Raw genomic sequence first — 22407 nt, 5'->3', positions numbered from 1 at the left:
AACCAAGTGTAACCTTTCGTGCTGAAACTCTTTTTGAGTCTGATAGTGTTGGTACACCTTGCTTGCAACATCTTAGAAGTGAGGCCTTCACTTGTGCTATCTTTTGATTATAAATGATTTGCTTAAACTTATAGACTTTTTATGCTTTATAAAACCTTTTTCTCTTTTAAAAGAACAGTATTATATGGATGGCTTCCACATTTAACCACTTCTCTTTTCCAACTCTAGAGTTGCAATTATTTAATGCTCAACTTGATAAAAAAGCAAGAGCATGCATGCGCATATGGGAATGCTGGCAGCTATGTGCAGTTTCTAAACCACAAAACACACTTAGCCTGGCGACAGCACGGATTGCAAATCACTGTTATTTGACTTTAGAAGAACTGTCTTATAATTGTAACCTCTTAAATTATATGGCCTATTCATCACTGTTAAGCAAAATAAAGTTCCGTTGTAGATATTTGCTTTTCATTTTAAAGTAAACTAATAATTTACCAAATTATTCCATCAATTTTAAACTAATAAGCTAATGTCTTTTGCTGTCCATTCAAATGATTTCAAATATGTACAAGGAATATTAATTATAAGCTAAATAACATAGTCTCATAAGAAAATAAAGGTAGGTATCAAAATGTTACTTGGTTGAATAATATCAATACACAAAGTACTCTTTTTAAATTCTATATTGTTGTTACATTTAATTGTCAAAATAAAAGCTGTCAGTGCTTAAAGGAAAAAAGAACCTGCCTGTATGATTTTGAATGATTGTTTTAAGTATTTTTCATCTTTTTTAGAGTGCTCATAAACTCGCCTAACAACTTAATAAGTGATATCTTTCAAAGTGTAATTATTTACGTGCCTATATTTTGCCCTTGTCATCAAAATGTCTGTAGGATAGGTTCCAGTTAGAAGCTTTACTTACTTTTTTTGTGCCAGTTCATCAACTTATTCTTAAATCAGGTTCAGTAGCTTCTAATGTAATTTCTGTTTTTATTATCAGGGCTGCTTCACTCATCTTGAATAGCTCCATCACAATTAAAACTTGTAGATTAGAGTATGATGAACCTGATTTTTCTTACTCACCAAGGAGAGCCTATGTCTAAGAAAATGAGGAGAGACCGCTCCTGCAGACACTAGATTCTCTCTCTCCCTGGCATCCTTGGAGAGAATTGCTGGGGAGAGTGGTTAAGATCAGAACTAATTCCAAGCACTATCCAGTAAGGGTAGGAAAATTCTATACTAAGCCCATCACAAAAGCTTAAGAAAAATAATCATTCCAAGGGTTTTTAATAGTTTGCTATCTTTCCCAGAAACCTGACAGACCCAAATTAAAAAATTCCAATTATAAATTAACAGTAGGAATATTATTTTGTTCAAAAAGCAAAATAACAGAATATGTTAGGCAACTTTTTTTTCTGAAAATTCTGCTAAAAATATTTCTGCATGCTTTTATAGCAGTTTGCTTTAATAAAGGAATCCTATTTGGTATTGGTTTATTGAACTGCTTTTGATACTTCTGTACATTTCTTTTAATAAATACAAGCAGCTTCCAGCTAAGCCTTTTCAGGATTAATAGGTGAAATAAAATTCTGTGACCATTTTAAAAATTTTAACGTTCTACAGGGTCTGCTTCAGTATCGTCTATAAGCTTAACCAAGGGCACTGATGAAGTGCCTGTCCCCCCTCCTGTTCCTCCAAGAAGACGACCAGAGTCAGCCCCTGTGGAATCTTCACCATCTAAGGTAAAGTGGGAAACCTTGTGACCTGGAAACTGAGATCGTTGCAGTTACATTAGCCTCAATTGTTATGTGTAGTTTAGTTCTTACTGGATTAGATTAACACTTCAGAGTACTTGGGCTACATGGAGTTTAAACAAGGATTAAATACAGATTTACTATGTTTATTTCTTTTATTCTGAAAGTAGTTTTTTGATATATTATCAAAACGCTTGTTAATCTAAGTCATAGATACTATCAAGGAAAAAACAAATTTAAAATCTATAAAGTCAGACTAATATAGTCTCAAGCAGCTCTTAAAAATACAGAGAGAGAAAGAAAGAAGGAAAGAGGTCTGAAGCTTTATATAAAAGCACATTTTAAGTGCTAAATGTTACCTATCTGAACCCTTTTAATAGTGAATCTGACATGCTCTTAAGTGGGATTTTCATGCAAATTCTGAGTTGGAAGAGACCTTAAAGACTCATAACAGCTACTTTTCCACTTAGTTAAACTTCTGTCTTTGCCAACTGTTAACTTGATTCATGGTTCTCAAAGTGTCCAAAGGGCAGAGCACCTGGATAAATTAAGACAGTCTTTGTAGAACATGAAATATAAATATAGTAGGGTTAATATTATAAAATTAACAGGTAACTTATGTTAAAAAAGAAAAGATCTTATATTAGACTGATAGGTAAGCAGTAGCAAACAACAAAATTTGAAAAAATTAAAGTAAAAACATTGAAAAAAATTTTTTTAATCAATTGGCACACACTCCCATTTAAAACATATGAAGAACTACCTGATCCATACCTACGGCTCTTCCAATAGCATGTTTGAAAACCCCAACTTAATTTTAAACATGTTCTTGGTACTACATATGTGAAATTACTTATAAATGTTGTTGTTGGTTTTTTTCATTTGTCTTAGATTATGTCTAAGCATTTGGACAGCCCCCCAGCAATTCCTCCTAGGCAGCCCACATCAAAAGCCTATTCACCACGTTACTCAATATCAGACCGGACCTCCATATCAGATGCTCCTGAAAGCCCTCCCTTATTACCACCACGAGAACCTGTGAGGACACCTGATGTTTTCTCAAGCTCACCACTACATCTCCAACCTCCCCCTTTGGGCAAAAAAAGTGATCACAGCAATGCCTTCTTTCCAAACAGCCCTTCCCCCTTTACACCACCTCCTCCTCAAACACCTTCTCCTCATGGCACGAGGAGACATCTGCCATCACCACCATTGACGCAAGAAGTGGACCTTCATTCCATTGCTGGGCCACCTGTTCCTCCACGGCAAAGCACTTCTCAACATATCCCTAAACTCCCTCCAAAAACTTACAAAAGGGAGCACACACACCCATCCATGCACAGAGATGGACCACCACTGTTGGAGAACGCCCATTCTTCCTGAGTTCCTCCGTACTGGATGTACATTTCCCTGTCCCCAAATCCATTGCTGGCAATGGATGCACTGAATGTGCCAGCACTGAGGAGTTAAAACGAGAACTCCAAACACTAACGACTCTACTTCAAGATGCAGTATAAGACAATGAATTTTAACCTAGACGAACATGGAAAGACTGATCTAGAGGAACTGGACAACTGTTTGCACCTGATACCCAATTAAAGGGACTTTTTCCAGCCAGTGGGTTGGAGCCCTGTTTTTGTGAAGTGATCTTTATCATTAAAGGGATGGAAAAACACAGTCTCGTGTCCAACAGGCCCACATTATAACAGTTTTTATAATTCAAAATATGCACTTTTTAAAAAAAATTTTAACAGGGATCTTCATATAACCCTTTGTTTTCTTTTGCTTTTACTTGTCCGACTTTAAAATATTTTCTTTAAAATCATTCAGAGGACTGTGAGGAAAGGCTGTGGTGCCTGACCTTGTTGGAATCAAGGCCCAGCATGTACTACAGTCCTGTTTACAGATCATTACAGTGAATGAATTGAATGGGTACCAAGGCTTCACCAAAGAGGTACTTTTTTTTTTTAAGAATAATTATACCAATTTTAAGAGTCTATCCCACCCATCCTCCCGATACAAACAAAACGTGGTGGTGTTGCCTTCAAACGAGAATTTTTGTGTCATTAACATGACAGAAGAACTTACTAAAAAAGTGTAACTGTCAAGTATATAATTTACATTTAGGAGACTGTTAATCTATGCTAGGTTGTCATTTTTCCCCCCTTCTCCCACAAAAGTTTACTGGTAATCCACGTCATGGCTCGTAGCTGTCGCTCTAACCGTACTGTGGAAGTGCAGTCACCCATTGTGAAAAGAAGCACTTAGTACTTGCTGGGCATCACCGACACCATTCATGTTTCACTGATAGTTGAGTAATCAGCATATCTAGAATTACCTTGCATTGCCTAAATCATGTGTATATAGTGAATGTTATATAATAAACTTGGCAGGTCTGTTTTAATTTAATTGAATAAAGATACAAATACCTTGTTGACTGGCATATATTAAATTATTATATGGATAAAATGGTTGATTCTTATTTCTTTCAGTTGAAACACACACACAAACACTAAGCATAAAAGCACGCATTGTGGTATGCCTTGGTTTCTAGTTCTGGATGTATGTATTCATCTTAAAGGATGACCTGAAGTTACAGTTTGGCATATAGGATAGTATTTGGTTAGAATAGGATGGGTATCTTTCAAGCAGAACTTTGTAAGTTTTTTAATTTCCTAGGCAACATGTATACAGTTTGTTAAAAGTTTATATTAAACATTCTACCTTGCTTGAGGTCTTTGCTCTATCAGAACTATTCTTAAGAGAACATCTGCCTACATCGTTAAAATCATAATATGGATTATTCATTAAGCCTATGTACTGATCTTCTGAGTCTAACAAATACTGTGACTGAAATGCATGCAACTTGCTGAAGAGAAAAAGTTTTTTTAATCTCCACTATAATGTCTGTGAAATGTGCAGTGTTCCATCCTTAGAGAGTCATCAGTTCATCAGTATCTGCATGTATCTGAATAATGAAGCAACATGTCAACAATTCTGTTAACCATGCCATTAGAGACATTTTAGAAGTGCTGCATTATGGTGAAAACCCGATACTTTAATAATTTCCTGTGACATGTATTAGAGCATTAAATGTACATTACAATAGTACCGTATATAGTCCTTTAAGACCAGAATGTTGATTGCATCATCATTAAGCAATCCATCCTAGCATATGCTTATTTATTTGTTAGAGTTGAATCTTTGTTTAATATCTGCACCATTCCTTTTATGGTAGGTAGCCTTTTAATAGTCTCCCAAAAATTAATTTCAAATCCACTGTTGTATGCACAGAGTCTGTAAGACCATTCATTCAATAAGTATTTATCTAAGCCTACTTACTAGTGCTGCTAAGATTAATCATAATACACATTCCAGAATCTCCCATGAGTTTTTATTAGACCAGCCTCATTGTCCCTAGGATTTCCCTTTTTATGTCTTATTGATCATTTCTCTTTTAAATGACCCCATCCCCACTCCAAATGAGAACCGAGAAGAGTCACATTGGAGCTCATTCAGTATCTGGCCAGTATGTTCACCTTCAATAAGGGTTTTCAACCTGCCTGATCGTATGGGGGGGGAGGGGGGGCGGGAATCAAGATTTGGAGCTCTAATCATACTTTGCAAAGGGGGAACCATTCCAGAACCATTCCAGAACCACTGCATTGGCTTTGTGTGCATTGTGGAGAGAGGGATACTTGTTTATTTTGGAATGTGACATCTGGGTAAAAATATTTTCTGCAGTGGTAACTAATTAGAAAAATTCCAATTGGATACCCTTAAATGGTGGTGAGAAAACCGTATCCTTGCCTTCACTTTTGCAACATTAACTAGCTGACAAATTTATTGTTTGTAGTAACTAAAATGTACTTAGGGACAAGAAGTGGCTGAGAAGATAAATGCATCACCACAAAATTCTGCTTTTGAATCCAGGACATTATAAGACAGTCAAGCAGCATGACTTTGAAAACCAGGTTTCAAAATATGGAACATATCTTTTAGAAATAGAAATGTTCTTAGAGGTTTCATTATCTTTGGATCACACAATGAAAATGTTTCTAGGTTGAATTTAAGTGGTCTAATAACTAATATAACAGAAAGGGAGCCTTTTCATATATCTAAGCACTTTTAAAAGCAGGAACAGATAAGTACATGTTTCTAAATTTATTCAAAGGTTATTTACTCTTCCCAGTCTTCAATGTATTTTAAGGGTACAAATTATCAGGAAATATACAAACACTAAAAGTTTGTTTAATTAAAGGTTGTTGGGTATCAAAATATGTATTTAGCAAGTTACTGTGCTCTAACAACTCAAGAATGTTTTGCTTTACTGGATCTGAAATTGGCAAAGAGCATGCCATATGAATTATACTACAATCAACAACAGTCTAGTGAACAAGTACTATTTCAGATAGAGGCTATATTACGGTTCTAAATTCTTAATGTTTTTTCCCACAAAACAAAAATTAAGCAAACCAAAAGTTAGTTGGTATCTGTGATCATGCTCTTGTCTTAATTCTCAAGTTTAGCTTACTTTAGTCATTCATGTATTTCATTGTTTGTCTTTTAATGACAGCTTAAATTCAGTTTTAAATGGCTCAACAAAATGAGAAATGGAGGGAGGGGTGTCCCAACTTATTAGTGTACATAATATTGAGAAAAACCTTTTTTTCCCCTCCAGATTTAGAATGAAACAAATTTAACCATTTATTTCTTGGTATTCTGCTGCTATGGGTAGATTGACTTGTTCTTTTGACCTATATTGTTTGTTATACAAGTGCAGGTCCTGTTGTGTTGCATATTAATCTTTACGAGTAAGATAAACATCACAAGGCTAGTATCAGTTTGGCTGAAAGACTTATGCAGTAAAACTATAAGGGAAAATGATGACTTAGTTTACTTAATATTTTTCTTTTGAAACATCTCATTACTAGCTTTTTAAGTCATTTCATAATCCTTTATACATGAGCCAATACAATGTTTTGAGCTCTAGTTAAGAAGCATGAGGTCTATATGATAAATCTAAACAACAAAAGCACTTGTAACTTGTTTTGTAAATTTCATGCCTTATTTTCCATTTTTGACACCGTAAAGTGCATTTTTTGTCGACTGTGAGTAAATTTCCCTTTTGCCTTTAATGAAAATAGTGCATTAAGTAGCCGATTGCTGCAAAATTATGAAGCAAGTTAGCTAAAGGTGGATCATATTGGACTACCACTCAAAGAAACAAGATGCATAACGGTGGAAGTCACATGTGTGGCTTTAGGGAGCGCGCACCTGTGCGAGATGCATGCCACTTTCAGTAGCTGCCAAATGTGCCTTTAATTAAGAACATCTCTAATTTTTTTCTTCAGATCAAGTCAGCATTTGGGGGCGGGATCAGGGCAGGGGACTTTGGGGTGCAAATATCTGGTGAAATACCAGAGAAGAAGCCTTTGTTTGTCAAAGTGACATGTAACTTTAGTTGAAACATGTTTATGTATATATGCGTGTATTTGCCTTTGTTTAGTAGCACAGTATTTGCTAAAATAATTGTCGAAAAATTGCTGTCAGTCTTACTTTAATGTAGAAACAAAGTGTGGTCTATACATCTAATATGGCCTTTGTACCTAACTATGTTCCTAGGTAATCTTTGTACTCTATGTGCAGCAGTATTTGATTTGCATTTAAAGTGAAAATAATGGCTGTTATTTTTCTGGCATTACTAAGATAAACTGAAAAATAATAAAGAAAAATGCCTTACATAGCCCACAGTGTATTATTTTTGCATGTATTTACTGGTATCTTAGAGGACACTATTTTTAATGTCATTAGTGTCTTTCATTTTAGCTCATACTTGCCACAGAGGGGTGCTTATTCCTGTTATCACAGTATTATAAAAGAAGCTCAGTATTTCCTTCCGCATCAAGTCCTGTGATTGTAGTGAGTGGGAGGCCCTTGAGATGGAAATTAGTACGTTAGTGATCGTGGGTATCACCTGGATGACGTTTCAGAGGCCTAAGGCATTTGTAGCCCATAAAAGTTCTGTGATATCACCGTTCCTCAATCGGCAAGTTTTGCTGAGACCTGCTGGAACGCGGCAGCCTGACATTTAACAGTTCTGTCTAGACGTGGCATGGAAAGGTACGGTTCACAGTTGCACACTGTAAAGAATTAGCAAATGTGCAGTTATTCATGATGAACTAGACAGTGTAAAAACCGATGAACCCTTAGAGATCCAATGTCCTTATTTAAAAATTGAAGCAAGGGAGGCCTGGAGCTGAGATGATTTAGCCAACATCAAGTGGCAGTTAGTGACTGAGACTACCAACTCAACTTTGATTCCTAGTATTTGGAGGAATGCTTTCAGAAACAGCTAAAATTTATTAGTGGTCCTGTGCCCCGCCCCCAGTTTAAAGACCAAATTTCACTTGTAGGCCACTGTGAAATCCAAGTATGTATTATTGAGTATATAATTTAGGTAATCAATAGCTATAGGAAAATAACTAATATTGATATTAGTCAAACAATTCTGAATGGGCTCTTATAACGTCACTTTCTTAGAATTTTAACCAGGTGGTTTGCTTTTCTATTTATTTAATCATGTTAGCTCATCACAGATTCAGGGCGCTTAAGTCTCTAAGGCACAGCCCACCGCTGAGCTGCCTTTTTGCAGATAGATGCACATGGTTTCCAGAGGGAAGGAGAGCTTTGATTGAGTAAAACCAAAAAAGCAGTTTATGCCCATTCTAACATTTTAGGATTGTTGATTTTCACTGAAGGCAAGAAAAACACTACAGTCCTTTTCAGAAGTTGGTTTCTCTATCTTCATGATTCATCAAGAAAAGTAGGAATCATTGTGATACAAGAGTACAATAAGTTAAGTGCCTTGAAAACACACATCTGTGTTCACACTCTGGTTCTATTACGTACTAGATGTGTGACTTTGGAGAAGTTATTAAATGAGTCTCTGTTCTTTATCAATGCATGAGGTTAATAGATCTACTCTACTATTGGTGACTATAGTGGGTTTTAAAGGTACACTAATTCTCAATAAAGTCACCAATAAGTTCTGCAACTTTAAGCATAATGAAACCAATTTAACCACAGGTTATTTGATATAAACAAGAGTAAAGTTCGTAGAGTATTCATCAATGTTATAATGAAACAACATTCACAAAACACTATTATTCAAGGACCTGCTATGATATGTGTAAAGTCCAATGCCTTTTACAGAGTAGTTGCACATTAAATGGTAACTGAAGTTGAAAGAGACATGTTTTCAAAATTTGCCTGCTATTAGATATCTTTTAAGAGGTTAATGGTTCATCCTGAAGTCCCCATAGTTTGATTCTTTACAGCTTCCTTTAATGTTTATTGCCACTTAAATTGGTTTGCATGACCTTAGTAATAAGCATTTGATAAGGGACCATCTGATTATTCCACTTTCAGCAAGTATTTATTGTTCCAGGTACAGTTCTGATGTTGGCACAGAACAGAACAGACAAAAATTCATACCATCATGGGATTAATAGTAGTGAGAAGATGTAAACAATAGGTAATAAAAGTAAATAGGTATGTTATACATTAGAATGTTGCAACTACTATGAACAAGGACAAGGTGGCTGGGAATGTAGGGGACAGGAGGTGAAATTTAAAGGGGATGATCAGAGTCAGCCTCATGGACAAGGTGACCGATGAGTGAAGATTTGAAGGAGATGAAAGAATGAGACATGGCAAGTATCTGGGAAAGAATATACCAAGTCCCAGGGAACAGTCAGTTCAAAATCTCACAGGCAGGAGCATGCTTGGTATATCTGAGGAATAGTGAGGCTGCTTGTATCTGGAGAGGAGTGAATGTAGGTGAAATAGGAAATGCCATTAGAGGTTTAATGTGGTCCAGATCACTTGTAATGACTTTGGCTTCTGTTTGAGAGAAATAGAACCCTATGAGGGTTTGAACAGGGGCATGACATGATCTAATTTACATTTTAACAGGATTGCTCTGGCTGCTATGTTGAGAATAATTAGGGGTTAAGAGTGGGAATAAGAAAGACCCTACGGGTGTGGCTCAGTGGTTGAGCATCGACCTATGAAACTGGAGGTCGTAGTTTGATTCCCGGTCAGGAAACATGCCTGGGTTGCAGGCTCGATCCTCAGTGGGAGGCGTGTAGGAGGCAGTCAATTGATGATTCTGTCATTATTGATGTTTCTCTCTCTCTCTCCCTTCCTCTCTGAAATCAATAAAATAAAATAAAAAACGAGTGGGAATAAGGAAGTTAGCCCAATAGAAGGCAGTTTGGCCAAAGTGACAGAAGTGGAGGTGGTGATAAGAGGTCAAACTCTGAAAAAAGAAAAAAAGAAAAGAAAAAAAAAGAGGCTGGAGTCTGGACACATTTGGAAGACAGCCAATTTGGTGATAGAATAGAAGTTGGCTGTAAGAAATAGAAATGTCAAGGATGACATCAATATTTTTGGCTTTGGAAGGACAAAGTTACCATTAACTGAGGTGGGGAATATATGGTTGAAGCAGGCTTGGACATGTTAAGTTCAGTAAATACATTAGACATCTGAGAGATGCCAAGGACGCAGTCGAAGATATAAGTCTGGAGTTTAGGAGAGAGTTTTGGGTTGGAGCTATAAAATTGGAAATCACTTTCATAAATATCCTATTTTAAAACCAGCAGACTGGAAAAAGAAGAGATTTAAGCAAAGGAGAGACTTGGGACCAAAAAGGAACTGCCAATGGAAAAAGATGAACAGGAGGCATGAGTATGTTGTGTCCTTGAGGTCTAATGAAGAAATTTCAGAAGGAGGGAGTGACCAGGATGTCAAATGCCATTTGATGGGGAGAGTAAGATGTCTGAGAATGGACCATTCCTTTAGCAAGGTGAAAGTGATGAGCAGTCAGGGGTGGCATGGGCCTAACTGAATTTAATAAAAAACGGGAGGAGAGGAACTGGAACAGTTTCTTCTTTCAAGTTTTACTATAAAAGAAAGCAGAGAACTGTCAAGAGATTTATTTTCCTTTAAAAATTGGAGAAATAAGAGCATGTTTGTATGCTGAAGGGTCTTCCCTGGTTGAAAAGAAATATGTGATAATGACGAAATGGGACGTATCCAGTGCTAAGTGGAAACAGCCCACTTAGAAACACAGATGGTATCCAGCCACAGACTTTTACAGTAGATCTCACTATCTTTAGATGAATGGGTTTATATACACGAGAAAGAAGTAACACAATTCGTTTTCTTGCTGATAATTAAGAGCAGTTAATGTTACTATGTCTCAGGAAATGAAGCAAGAAGGAGGGATAAAAATCACTATTTTATAGTTAACAAACTGGTTTAGATGACTTATCCAAGATTATGCACTAAGCTCTTCAAAAACAACATTAATTTTGGAAAATAAGTTACTTGTATTAGGCACAAAAATTTTAACTACTTTGAATGTCTGACAACTTCCCAAAATAATATTTTCAGTCATACCTAAATCACATCCTCATGTTCATATAATGTGTAAAATTCACTTTACTGTCACACAACAATTTCTTCAAGCACTGTCCCCAAAACTTCTTTGGCCAGATAATAGAGATAAATCTAATTTCAAAGGAGTTCATTAATTTTGGGAAAATGGACAGTTTGAATTAAACTTAAATATTGGAAACCCCCCCAAACTTGGCAGCCAATGCTACGTGTTCCAGACCACCTATTGTTCAAAATACTAAGGAATGCATTCCTAAGTAAGTCACCAGACAAGTAGAAGAAAACTTGTAACACTTAAAAGTGAAACTTCCCCATTTGATCAAACAGTGCATTACTAGAGGAATATTCTCCAAGAAGTAAGTGTGGGTGCCAAGATTTTGAATAAACAGTAACCAAATGCCCCTAATTTATTATAGACAATAGCCTGGAAATGGACACTAATTGTTTAAACCTAATTTTTTTTTCTATTATGATTCTGATGTTTGGGGCATGTCAAGGACGTAGGCCTTCTTAGACATATCCATGTAGAAATAGAGCACATTTTATTATCCCTCATCCAAGCAAGCCTCATTGCAAAGATTCTTGTCTGCGCTTTAAGAACTCTGTTTCTTTACAACTTACTTCAGGAAAACAGGATAAAGTACTGCCAGCCCTAAGTTTTCATGGCTCATATGTGAGCCATTAACGCATCGATGTGTTGCCACCTTCCTTCCAGGGTGAAGGAAGCTTTTAAGAGGATGTGGCTAAGTCGGTGCTTTTCCCTCCAATACATCTGGTCATGAGGGTGTATGTAGCACTCAAGATCACTAGGGGATCTCAGTCCTGATTGCTCAATAAAACAGACTCTGGACTGTTCCCATCTGTAGCAAAACACACACACACACACACACACACACACACACACACACACACACCATGTTTCTTTAGCTTCCAACTTTCTAAAGAAATCATTGTTCCCTCTATCTACTGATTTTCATAACCATAGAACATGAGAAATACTACTTATAAGGTTCTCTTCCTGTTTGGAGATCAATGTGTCTTTTGTATCATGGTATAAAATCTCCACAACCCAAGAATTGCACCATGTAAAATAAATTCTGTTAATTGATTCCTTTGCCTTAAGGAATGTTAGGTACTGCCTTAGAGTCTAAGAACTGGGGTGGATTATAAGCCAAATGTCTAGGAAGCATAAAATGCATATCCATGTTAAATGTGAACAAGCTAATATCATACTAGGACAATGACTTCAAGGTGGAAGTTTTGATCTTACAAACGTTTATTTTCCTCCACATTTATTGTGTTTTTTTGTAATACTGTGAAAAGTCTTCGTTTCCCTTTTCCCAAGTGTTGAGGCAAGGTCATTTGCAAGAGCAAGTCGGTTTCTGAAGAAATCTTGTTTGGTGGGTGAAGGATCCATTGAGGGATTCTCATTAGTTTTTTCCCTGTATTCTGATCCACTGGACCTAAAATCTCAGCACACAGATAAAGTACAGGTTGATTTGGTTTTAATTGTTCTCAAATATTTTATCTATCCAAATTGTTTTGCATTTGTAAAACAGTTACCTCCTAGACCTGGAATAATATTTACTTCCCCTGAATTCATGACTCAGGACATGTGTAACTAAGATTTGCAGGGAATATAAAGAGAATACCTTTCTAATGCTTTATGGGGACAATTGTAACAACTGTGTATGTCAGTGTAAGATATTGTGTAATAACACTGTAAAGGGGGAACTAAGCTCAGAAAATTAAAGAAATCCTATTTTTTTATTTAACCAAGTAACTACTCCACAAACAAGTAAGGCCCTTAAATTAAAATGGATGGAATTCATTGTTCTCAACCAAGGTTATCAAGGGTCTTTACTGAACTTGGGCATTACATTACAAACTCTTGCTTTTACTGGTTTTCATTTTTGAATAAAAGATTTATTGAAACCAACCACACATATATGCTACATTTGGTAGAATGCAGAAATTGGTACAGTAATCAGATTGAGGAGATTCTGTAATCTCAACCACCACGAAGGAGACCAAGCCAAATCAATAGTCAACAACTCAGATCAGTCCAATTGAGTCCCCAGTCCAGGGTGCATTCTTCCTTTATCTTGGTTAAGCCAGTTGGGTAATCCAGTCCAGCTCTGCAACCTTCTCCAGTTTGTTCATGTCAGAAGTCCCTGGAGGGAGGAGGCTTTCTGGAAAACCTCTGATAAGCTAGGCTGGGGCCCTTTGGCTAGCTTAAACTCTGAGCTAGAATAGGTAAAACTAGCCCAACGACTAGAAACCAGTATCTTAAAGACCTCATGTAGGATGTATGAAAGTGATGTTAGACATGAAGTTCTCTGTCCAAAGCTCCTACACAACTAAACAAGTTCTCCATGTGTGGAGGCAGAGTCAGGCATGCTTCCACTACCCACAGAGAAAAGTCCTTTTCCTGCCATCAGTATACTATGAGTCCTCATTGTTGTTATTAGATAAGCTCATTATGACTGTCATTTACTGAAATGACTGGGCAGAATTCAAACACCCTTTTTACTTTATTAAAGGAAGGAAGTTAGATCCACACAAAGAATAAAATCCTCATGTCTGGAAACCTGATGAGTAGATATTTTTACTTTTCACCCTGGTAGTTGGTATTACAGATGAAGCCACACATGCCCAGCATGCTTTCTACCTCTGGTCTGTAAGGAGCACTTTCCTACCACATCCCAAGGCATAGAAGAAAAACTACTCTCTCTCTCAACCCAAGTGCCCCTGGGCAGTCATCAGATAAGATGGTATCAGGGTGGGGTGGAAGTCCTCTTCCTTTCCAGGAGCCCCCTTGGAATTCTCCCTTGAAACAGCCTCCACAAGCCCGCCCTACTAGTAGAACTCCTGGCCTTCTCTCGCCTCTCAGAACTCCCACCTGCCTCCAATTCAAGTCATCCCTGACAAGTACAGTTGTGTCCAAAATGTTAGGAAGATATGGACCATTTCATTCTTTCCCCCATATCGTCTATTATCCAGAAGACTAGGGAATGCCTATTAAGTTTTGGGGACAGAAAGTAGGAAGCAAGATTTGAATCTGGCTGGTGTTTTTTCCTGAATTGTTCCCCTATCATGGCAGTTTCTCATCAGAATGTCATTAGTCAAAACTTGCAATCTCTACCTCACATTTCCCCTTGGCTATATCTGATCTCTCCAAAACCCAACATGTCATATTTGATGGTTCTAACATGCAACTATTTAGTGTTTACCTGGAAATGGGAAAGCTTTGATGTCACCACCAGCCCCAAGGACCACAGAAATCTTCACCAGATGCGTTCCCATTTCTGAAACAAATGCCAAAATCGCCCTGTCTAGTTTTCAAAGTCCATGAACTCAGCTTAGTTTTTTCTTTTTTAACTGCTCTTCTCATTAACAACCTCTGTGTGTCTCCAGGTTTGTGAATTTCTCTGTGCTTCTTGACATTAACTATTAATTAACTAATGGCTAACTTGCTAATCCTTTAAAAATCTAGCATCCACTGTAGCCATGACTAAAAGCTCATTTTCATCCTTTTTAAAGACAATTTTAACTGACCTCTATACTGCGTACATGGCATGTGGCCACTTCAACAGCTGGACTCTTCCAAAGGTGTGGCTGTTAGGCTCTGAAGTGATATTGACCTAAATTACTTGGAAATCACCTGCAGGCTGAGAAGAAAGGGCCAGAGTATTTGCTTTTACTCCCTTTCTCTATAAACGAGCAATGGCTTTGGAGCTCCTGGAGCCATGGCAGTTGAGTACAGGGCAGATCTGAGCAGGCACTGAAGACACAGGCAGGCAAACACTTGCTGGGTAAGGGTACAACACTGCCAGTACATTCTGACACCTAACCATCCAAGTTAAATTTGCTACAAATAAACCTTGAAAGTTTGGAGCTGGGGAAGGGAGGAGGGGGTGGAATCTGGGGCATAGAACCACCCTCTAACCTAAGAAGGGCTGGTTTTCTGATTGGAAAGACTGTCCACTTTGAAAGCTTTAGGAGCCATGTCCCTGGAGAAGTAAGGGCATGTCTCCTAGTAATCAACAAGGTGACTGACAAATGAGCTCTCGCTTACTACATGTTTGCTGAGTGCTTACTATCTTTCAACCTTGCAGCTGGGTTACCCTTACATTTGGCTGTAAGCTCTTAATGGACTGCAACTATCTCTTTTACTTCTTTTGTGCTAAACAGAACTTAGTACACTAAAGATCCTTAACTTAGGGATTGATTTCAAATGACCTATTGAGAAACACATAAGGTTTGAATAATGTACAATGTCATCCCTTCAACTATCTCCTTCAATTTTAAAGTTATATTGGGAAATACAATAGGAAATGAGAAAGAACCCCAAACTAAGTATGAGTGTGGAAAGGACATGAGATTAGGCTTTACGAAGTAAAGAAGGTGAGGGTAAAATTATCAATTGATTCTTTAGTAGTCCTGTATTCTATTACATGGTCTGTCCCACAGCCACGACTGGGCATATGCATAAACAGCTGATAAGACACCAAAAGAAGAGGATTCAGATACTCAATTATATGGGGCCCTGCAGAACTACTCTCTCTGTGTGTGATTCAGACTGGAAATATTTGATGTGATTGGTGGAGGGAGGGTAATGACTGGGAAGGAGCTACTCTGAGGTGTGTAAGTTATAAAGTGCTAAAGAAGAACAGAATGAGAGAAGAAGTAGAATTAAGTATTTGGAAGTCGTATTGTTTATCTTCCACTGCTCCCAGATTTGAGGATAAAAAGGAAGAGCATTTGTATTTCTTAAACTGTCTTACATAATCCTCTTCCCCTATGTCACACCCCAAACCAAGAATTCTTATTAACCTAAGTGTAAGATTTATATACAAATATGAAGTAACATTTGCCTGAGACTTCAGGATAGTCTACACTTGAGTCTTTGACAACCTCCATATAGATCCTTCTAGAATGGGATAGTTTGCCTCCCATCCTCTCAAAGGCAGGGGGTTAAGGATTCAGTCCAGCATCAGCCTATCACACTAGGTCTGCTCCTGGCTTCTAAGACTCCTCATTTAAAACTTTAAAGTCACTTAACCTTTTCAAACGTTAAGATATGTAGTCTTTCTTCTGATTAATTCTGGACAGCTTTCAGAGACATATGACCTGGTGTCTATCTACCCAGGACAGATGTGCCTGAGATAGAAACAGGGGATCATTCTTTTCCCCAAGTGTCTTGGGTATTTTTCAGGATTTTTTTAAAGATGTCAACTTGACTCTCCCTTTTGAATCCTTGTGGGTATGAGCATCCGGCCCTCCCAGCCTCAGAGGGAAGAGAACCCTTTCCCAGGTTTTCTGTTGCATCTGGCTCCATGCCTAGCTTCATCCCGAAGCAGCATTCTGGGTGTGTGGGGCCACCAGCCAAACAAGCCCCTATGGATACAAAAATTGTGTCAGTGTAGACAGGAATGAGCCTCCAGAGGGCTGTAGGGTAGGCAGGCAGTGAGCCGCAGATGTGACACGGCGGCTTTTCTGGTGCTGGTCCATTCTGGACCTCGGAGGCCAGGCTCTGGCATGGTTCCAGTCCCCAGGGTAAACCACTTCCTAGTCACAGGGCTTGCTGCCAAAATGATCTCCCAATCATGCGGGAGGAGAATGACCTGAGTCTCTTGCTGGTTTCTCCATCTGCCTGTCCACAGGCCTAACTTCAGAGTCCTCTGTAACAGCTCCTACATAGCATCCGGGACTATGTCTTTCATGATTCCTGTACAAGTGTCTCACAAAGCACATGCATACAAGAAAGAATGCCTAATTGATGAGAAGAAGGGCGTGTTCTCAGCTAAGAGCACCTGGCCTTTCCATGCTACACTGGGGCTTCCTTGTCATTCCTCTTTACCTTGGCATAATGAAGCAAACGTCCCATGGTCTTTGCAGGGAAATACTCAGAAAAAGTCACTCAAGCTGTTTCTTGATCCCAGGCCAAACCCCCAAAGTGCTCAGTGTGGTAGCCTGGACAGAAGGCGATAAGCAAGCATCTCCTGGTGGTGCTCACAGTCCTACACCAGATGTAAAAAGCCAGGAAAGCTGCCAGAGGAAGCAGCCATCTGTGTGGCCATTCATGTAACGCTTCGAAATTTAAATACAAAGTATGGTGGCAACAATAGGATTGATGCAGGAGGGACTGATACAAGAGAAGAGATAAGAGGAGTAAGGGAATCCATTTGGTTCTAAGAAGGATCCCAAAAAGTTGCAAGATGACTGGAAGCAATTAACCAACATGAATTTGAAGCCTCCACACAGCAAGTCCTCAGCATTGCACTGAGGGCTGTGAAGGGGCTATGGAAAGATAAAATCGGGTCTTCCACACGGTGAGTCTTTAAAATTATGGGTCCCAAGGCCACATTAATTACTTGTGTCAGATGTTAAAAAGATGTGAATAGGCAGATTGATCCACAACAAAGTCAAACTACAGACAAAGCAAATCTCAGCCCGGGACATGACTCAGGTGACCGTCCTGGACAATCTCACCCAGGTGGGAATCCCTGTCATGACGTCCCTGACCAGGGACATCTACCTTCTCCCAAAGAGAACCCACTCCCTCACCAGGCAGCCAGCTCCAGTTCTAGGCAGTTGCATTTTTAGAAAGTTCTTCCTCTCACCCATTGCTCCTAGTTCTGCCCCCTGGACACAGAGAGGATAAAGCTATTCCCTCTGCCTCAGGTAACTGCACAGCATTTTCTTCCATCTCTCCAAAACATGGCAGTTTGTAAAAAAACAAAACAAAAACCGTGGTGGATCCAGGGCTCATTGCTTTCCAAAAGACAGTACCCAGTCATTATAAATGGCAGCGGGCAAAAGATGGCTGTGTACTTTGGGAATACTGTGGTTAAAAAGACAAAGGTTCAAGCAGTGCCCTTACAGCGGTTCTCAACCTGTGGGTCGCGAACAATAAAAATACATCCCGCATATCAGATATTTACCTTACGATTCATAACAGTAGCAAAATGACAGTTATGAAGTAGCAACGAAAATAATGTTATGGTTGGGGGTCACCACAACATGAGGAGCTGTATTGCAGGGTCGCGGCATTAGGAAGGTTGAGAACCACTGCTAGAAGGATTTAGGAACCTAAATCCCAAGGTCAGGCAGGAGAGTTGTCTGCCACCAGGTTTCTCCACTCTTGACACAAGTAGGCACTAAGTCTGTGATCCTAAAGAGAGATACAATTCTTAACTTCTCACCCTAAATCAAGGGGATCCAGCAAAAGCCGTGCCTGTGTGCATGGGGCTGCCTCAGCGAAACTGAAAGGGGACTTTGCAGGGTGGGGCTGTTTCTGATTGAGTCATGTTTCTGTCTCTGCCTATTTCCCCTTCTTCCAGTAACAACAGGTGAGGACCAGCAGAGACCCACTGATCTCAGTACCACTATCCCCAAGGGAGAAGAATTAGACAAACTATCAAAAAAAGAGTCCTCACTCCAGGCCTGCCCCCAATTCTTTCATCAAGATAATTCATTATCTAAATCAGCCCAGGAACCTCTACCTTTAGGAACGTGATTTCCCTGTGCTTCCTCATTTATTAGAAACTCTCCAACGGCAGCAATAATGTCCTTAACTTTTCCATCCGCTAAAATATGAAGATTTACTGTTTAAAACTGACTGCAAGAACCTCCTCCACCAAGAAAAACTAAGCAGCAGGGGGAAATCTCTCTAAGGAAGAGTGAAGTAGGCCTGAGGACCAGTGGCAATAGAGACTGCAGTTTCTCAGGTGTGCAATGGCTGGACTTTCACAGTATGTTCCTTACATTTCATGCTGGGGTTAGACCACTGTCTCCCAGTATGTAAGACAGGGATGGTAAGTGCTGGCCAAAAAGAAGGACCAGAGAAGGGAAATGGCTTGTTTTTGCCTCCTATGGAGTGTGGAAACTCCATTACAGTGATTTTTTTTAACTAAGGCCCAAGCCAAATCTATTCAATCATTTCAGATAGGGAAGACACTGTAAGTCCCAATGAACAGTACTCTAGGGCCCTACAGGCAGAAGTGCTGAGATGCCTTAGAAAACTTTCCATTGCTCCCACCTCCCATAGAGGATCCCACTCCTCCCAGGCTAAAAGGAATTCCATGGTCACCAGCTCATTTCCCAGGGGACCACCTCTGCTCACTCTGCTCAGGACACATGACTTTGGGAACAAGGAAGTAGGGCTAAAAGATAGAAGAGGCAGAGGGCAGAGCTGAGTTTGCTTTTACTCTAGGAGATGACAAGGAGAAACATCTTCACCTGCATGAATCGTGGTTACTGGGAGCAGGCACGGAGCTTGAAGCCATTGTGTGAAACCAGGCTACTCCATACTTATTACTATTAAAACCTCAAGACTCGGCCCAAAGGGAAATGAGTTACAACGCTGTCTTGACTAAGGGCTACTCACTTCTTTTTAAAGAGCTTGCGGAAGGAGCTGCGAAAGCCCCCTTTCTGGTCTTGCCTGGGGTTTTGATCGCTGAAAGACGTTTGTTCACTTTCTCTTTCTTCCTTTGGACAGAATCTGGTGGTGTCTTCTAAGTGCATCTCCTGAAAACACAAAAGAGGGATTTCCTTTTCACTCTGCTCCATCGTTAACATCTATCCTGACTGTGGGACTTTTTTTTTTTTAAGCTCGGTCACTTTCCTCTTCCACCCCCAAAGACTAATGGTGGGTACCCTATTCCAACTACAGCAAACCTAGGCTAATTAAGAAATTAGTAGTTGAAAAGAGGATATTTTCTGCTGAGTGTAGCAGTATTTTCTATGTATCAAGGCAAAGAGTCCAGAGTCTATATCATAATCCTATATGATATACAATAATTAAAGACCAGGAATTAAAGGAAATTGGCAAATGTTTAAAGAGTATAGAGAATAACTTCTTCTGGCACAAATACCACCTTGCTGGGAAACCAGATGTACGACCCTCACAGCTCTGGGTATGTTTCTCTTTCTACAAAATAAGAAAGCTGCTTGATTGTAATAGTAGTTTTAAACTAATGTTCCTAACTCTTCATTTTAGACATAAAAGAAGGAGTTTTTAAGAGGTCACATCTGTTTAAAAGTAAATATCAATTAATATTTCCAACCTGCACATATGCCTTTAATACAGCTTTTACAATTCTTAGTTCATGGAATTTGGAACTGTAAAGTAAAAATAAGGCTCTATCTTTTGTGAACTCTCTAGTTTCTTTTTAACTGTGAGATGTGGTAACTAAAATAGATATGAATATATATTTATGTTCCATATGAACAAAATATTTACTTAAAGGTGACTGCAATTTAAAGCAAACAAAAATAGATGCTTAATTTTGAACCCAAGAAGTCAAAACAAAAGCCACCCTGAAAGTTTCATGAATTAGATGGATAACTTCTTGCTGATAGAGAAGCAACGATTGGGGATGAATTTTATTTTTTCTTCAAGAAACATATGGGTTTGAATTTGAGACCTTAACTTGGGATTGTATAGCAGATCTAGAGATTCTCTGATATTCTACTAAGGTTCAAAACTAAACCATGGAGACCAACATCTTGGTGGGTTAGTGTGGTATTTCTCAAAGTGTGGTCCTGGGGCTACAGGATCAACTGGGGCCTTCATGTAAAATATAGATCCCTAAGCCCCACCCAGATTTTCTGAACCAGAATCTCTGGAGTTACACACACTTAAGATTTTGAAAAGCTGTGGTGTAAGTTATGCTCCTGCCCAACTGCACTTAATGTTTCTATGAATCATCTAGGAATCTTGCTAAAATGCAGATTCTGATTCAGTAGGTCTGGGATGGGGCCCACATTCTGCATTTATAACAAGCTCCCAGGTAGGTAATGCATTCATTCATTCCTGGCCCAAGAACCACATTCTGAGAAATGGGCTTTTAGGGACTATTTAGAAACTAAGTCTATTAATCGTTTAAGGAAAATCTCTCTGTGGCATCATGCTCTTGATAATATCTTGCACTGGTATAGCATTCCATACTTTGAAAAGCATATTGACCAAGTTTATCTTCTTTGTCCTGATACTCACAACAGCACTGTGAGGTGGGAAAGGTATATATTGTCTTAGTTTTACAGATGTGAAAACTGGAGGCACAGAGAGGCCAAGTGCCCTGACCAGAAGCCCACAGGTATTTGGCAGCGGAGTCAGGACTAGAACACAGATCTCCCCACACCTAGTCAGGTGTTCTTTGCAGAAAGCATGCTGTCTTTCTTTCTTAAAGACTAAAGACAAGGGTCTGACCTTCAGACCAAGGTCAGATAGCAAAACGGTGACATGGAGGCCAGCTGGTGGATCAATGCTTCCCTGGCTATTTTGTGTTGTCTCCATCCCGCGGGAGTCTGCAAAGTCACGTGACACCTGTTTCCAGTCAACGGGAAACGAGCTTGTCTTTGCCGTGAACTTTGCAGGGAGTCCGCAGTGAGGTAGGGCATCTCGTGTCTGCCCGAGCTGCACGCGAGCTGACACGGGTCAGGGAGTGGAGTGAGGCGGCAGTGTTGGATATTGTGAACATTTAAACAAGGAGGCGTGTGTGCCTCTCCGGCAAAGGAAGAAACAGGCAGGTGGGGACTTGCCTGCAATGCTTTGCAAGTGAAGGACCCTGCCCTGACCGGTTTGGCTCAGTGGATAGAGCGTCGGCCTGCGGACTCAAGGGTCCCAGGTTCGATTCCGGTCAAGGGCATGTACCTTGGTTGCGGGCACATCCCCAGTAGGAGGTGTGCAGGAGGCAGCTGATCGATGTTTCTCTCTCATCGATGTTTCTAACTCTCTATCCCTCTCCCTTCCTCTGTAAAAAATCAATAAAAATATATATATATATTTCTTAAAGTGAAGCACCCTGAGGTGCTGCAGCTTGTGCAGGAAGGCAGGGGAGACCCCTAACTCTTTCCGTGGGTGCGGGGGTGGCGGGGAAGCAAGTGTGTCTTTTAGATCTCTTTGCCGTCATACATATCCATGCAGGGCATGCCAGCTGTGTCTCGGTGCCAAGTGCATGGCGGACGCTAACTCTCCTTTGAGGGCAACTGAGGTCAGGACAAGCCTTGACCCCAGCACCTGCCTTAACAGGCCGTTGGGACTCGCCCAGCCGGCCGCTCCCCACCTGGCAAGGCCCCCTCCACGCTGCAGGTGAGGCCAGGCTGCTCCCTGGACAGGTAGGCCCGGGTTTGGGTTCGGTTTTACTTTACCCTCCTTACTTCCAAATAGGTCTGTTCGCTTTGG

At 39.6% G+C, this 22407-nt stretch overlaps 1 protein-coding gene and 1 long non-coding RNA gene across 5 annotated transcripts in view; one reads left to right on the top strand and one right to left on the bottom strand.

The window, feature by feature from the left end:
- Window positions 1-7500, top strand: part of SOS1 (SOS Ras/Rac guanine nucleotide exchange factor 1) — a 79780-nt gene extending 72280 nt beyond the window's left edge. For all 3 annotated transcript variants that reach the window (XM_015558877.1, XM_015558876.1, XM_015558875.1), the window contains 2 exons: window positions 1624-1742; window positions 2646-7500. In XM_015558877.1, the coding sequence (XP_015414363.1) occupies window positions 1624-1742; window positions 2646-3137 (611 nt within the window). In that variant the 3' untranslated portion in view covers window positions 3138-7500. The remainder of the gene's footprint in view (window positions 1-1623; window positions 1743-2645) is intronic.
- Window positions 7501-13009: 5509 nt separating this feature from the next.
- LOC107181850 lies at window positions 13010-22407 on the bottom strand. 2 transcript variants are annotated; one of them, XR_001512563.1, is made up of 3 exons: window positions 22374-22407; window positions 19609-19748; window positions 13010-16616 (listed from the first exon to the last, which is right to left on the bottom strand). It is a non-coding gene; the product is annotated as an uncharacterized LOC107181850 (long non-coding RNA). The 2 variants fall into 2 exon arrangements; XR_001512564.1 differs by having other exon boundaries at window positions 13010-14524.

Source organism: Myotis davidii, unplaced genomic scaffold (genome assembly GCF_000327345.1).
Source record: "Myotis davidii unplaced genomic scaffold, ASM32734v1 scaffold151, whole genome shotgun sequence".
NCBI classification, from domain to species: Eukaryota; Metazoa; Chordata; class Mammalia; order Chiroptera; family Vespertilionidae; genus Myotis; species Myotis davidii.
This window is presented reverse-complemented; position numbering and strand designations above follow the sequence as displayed.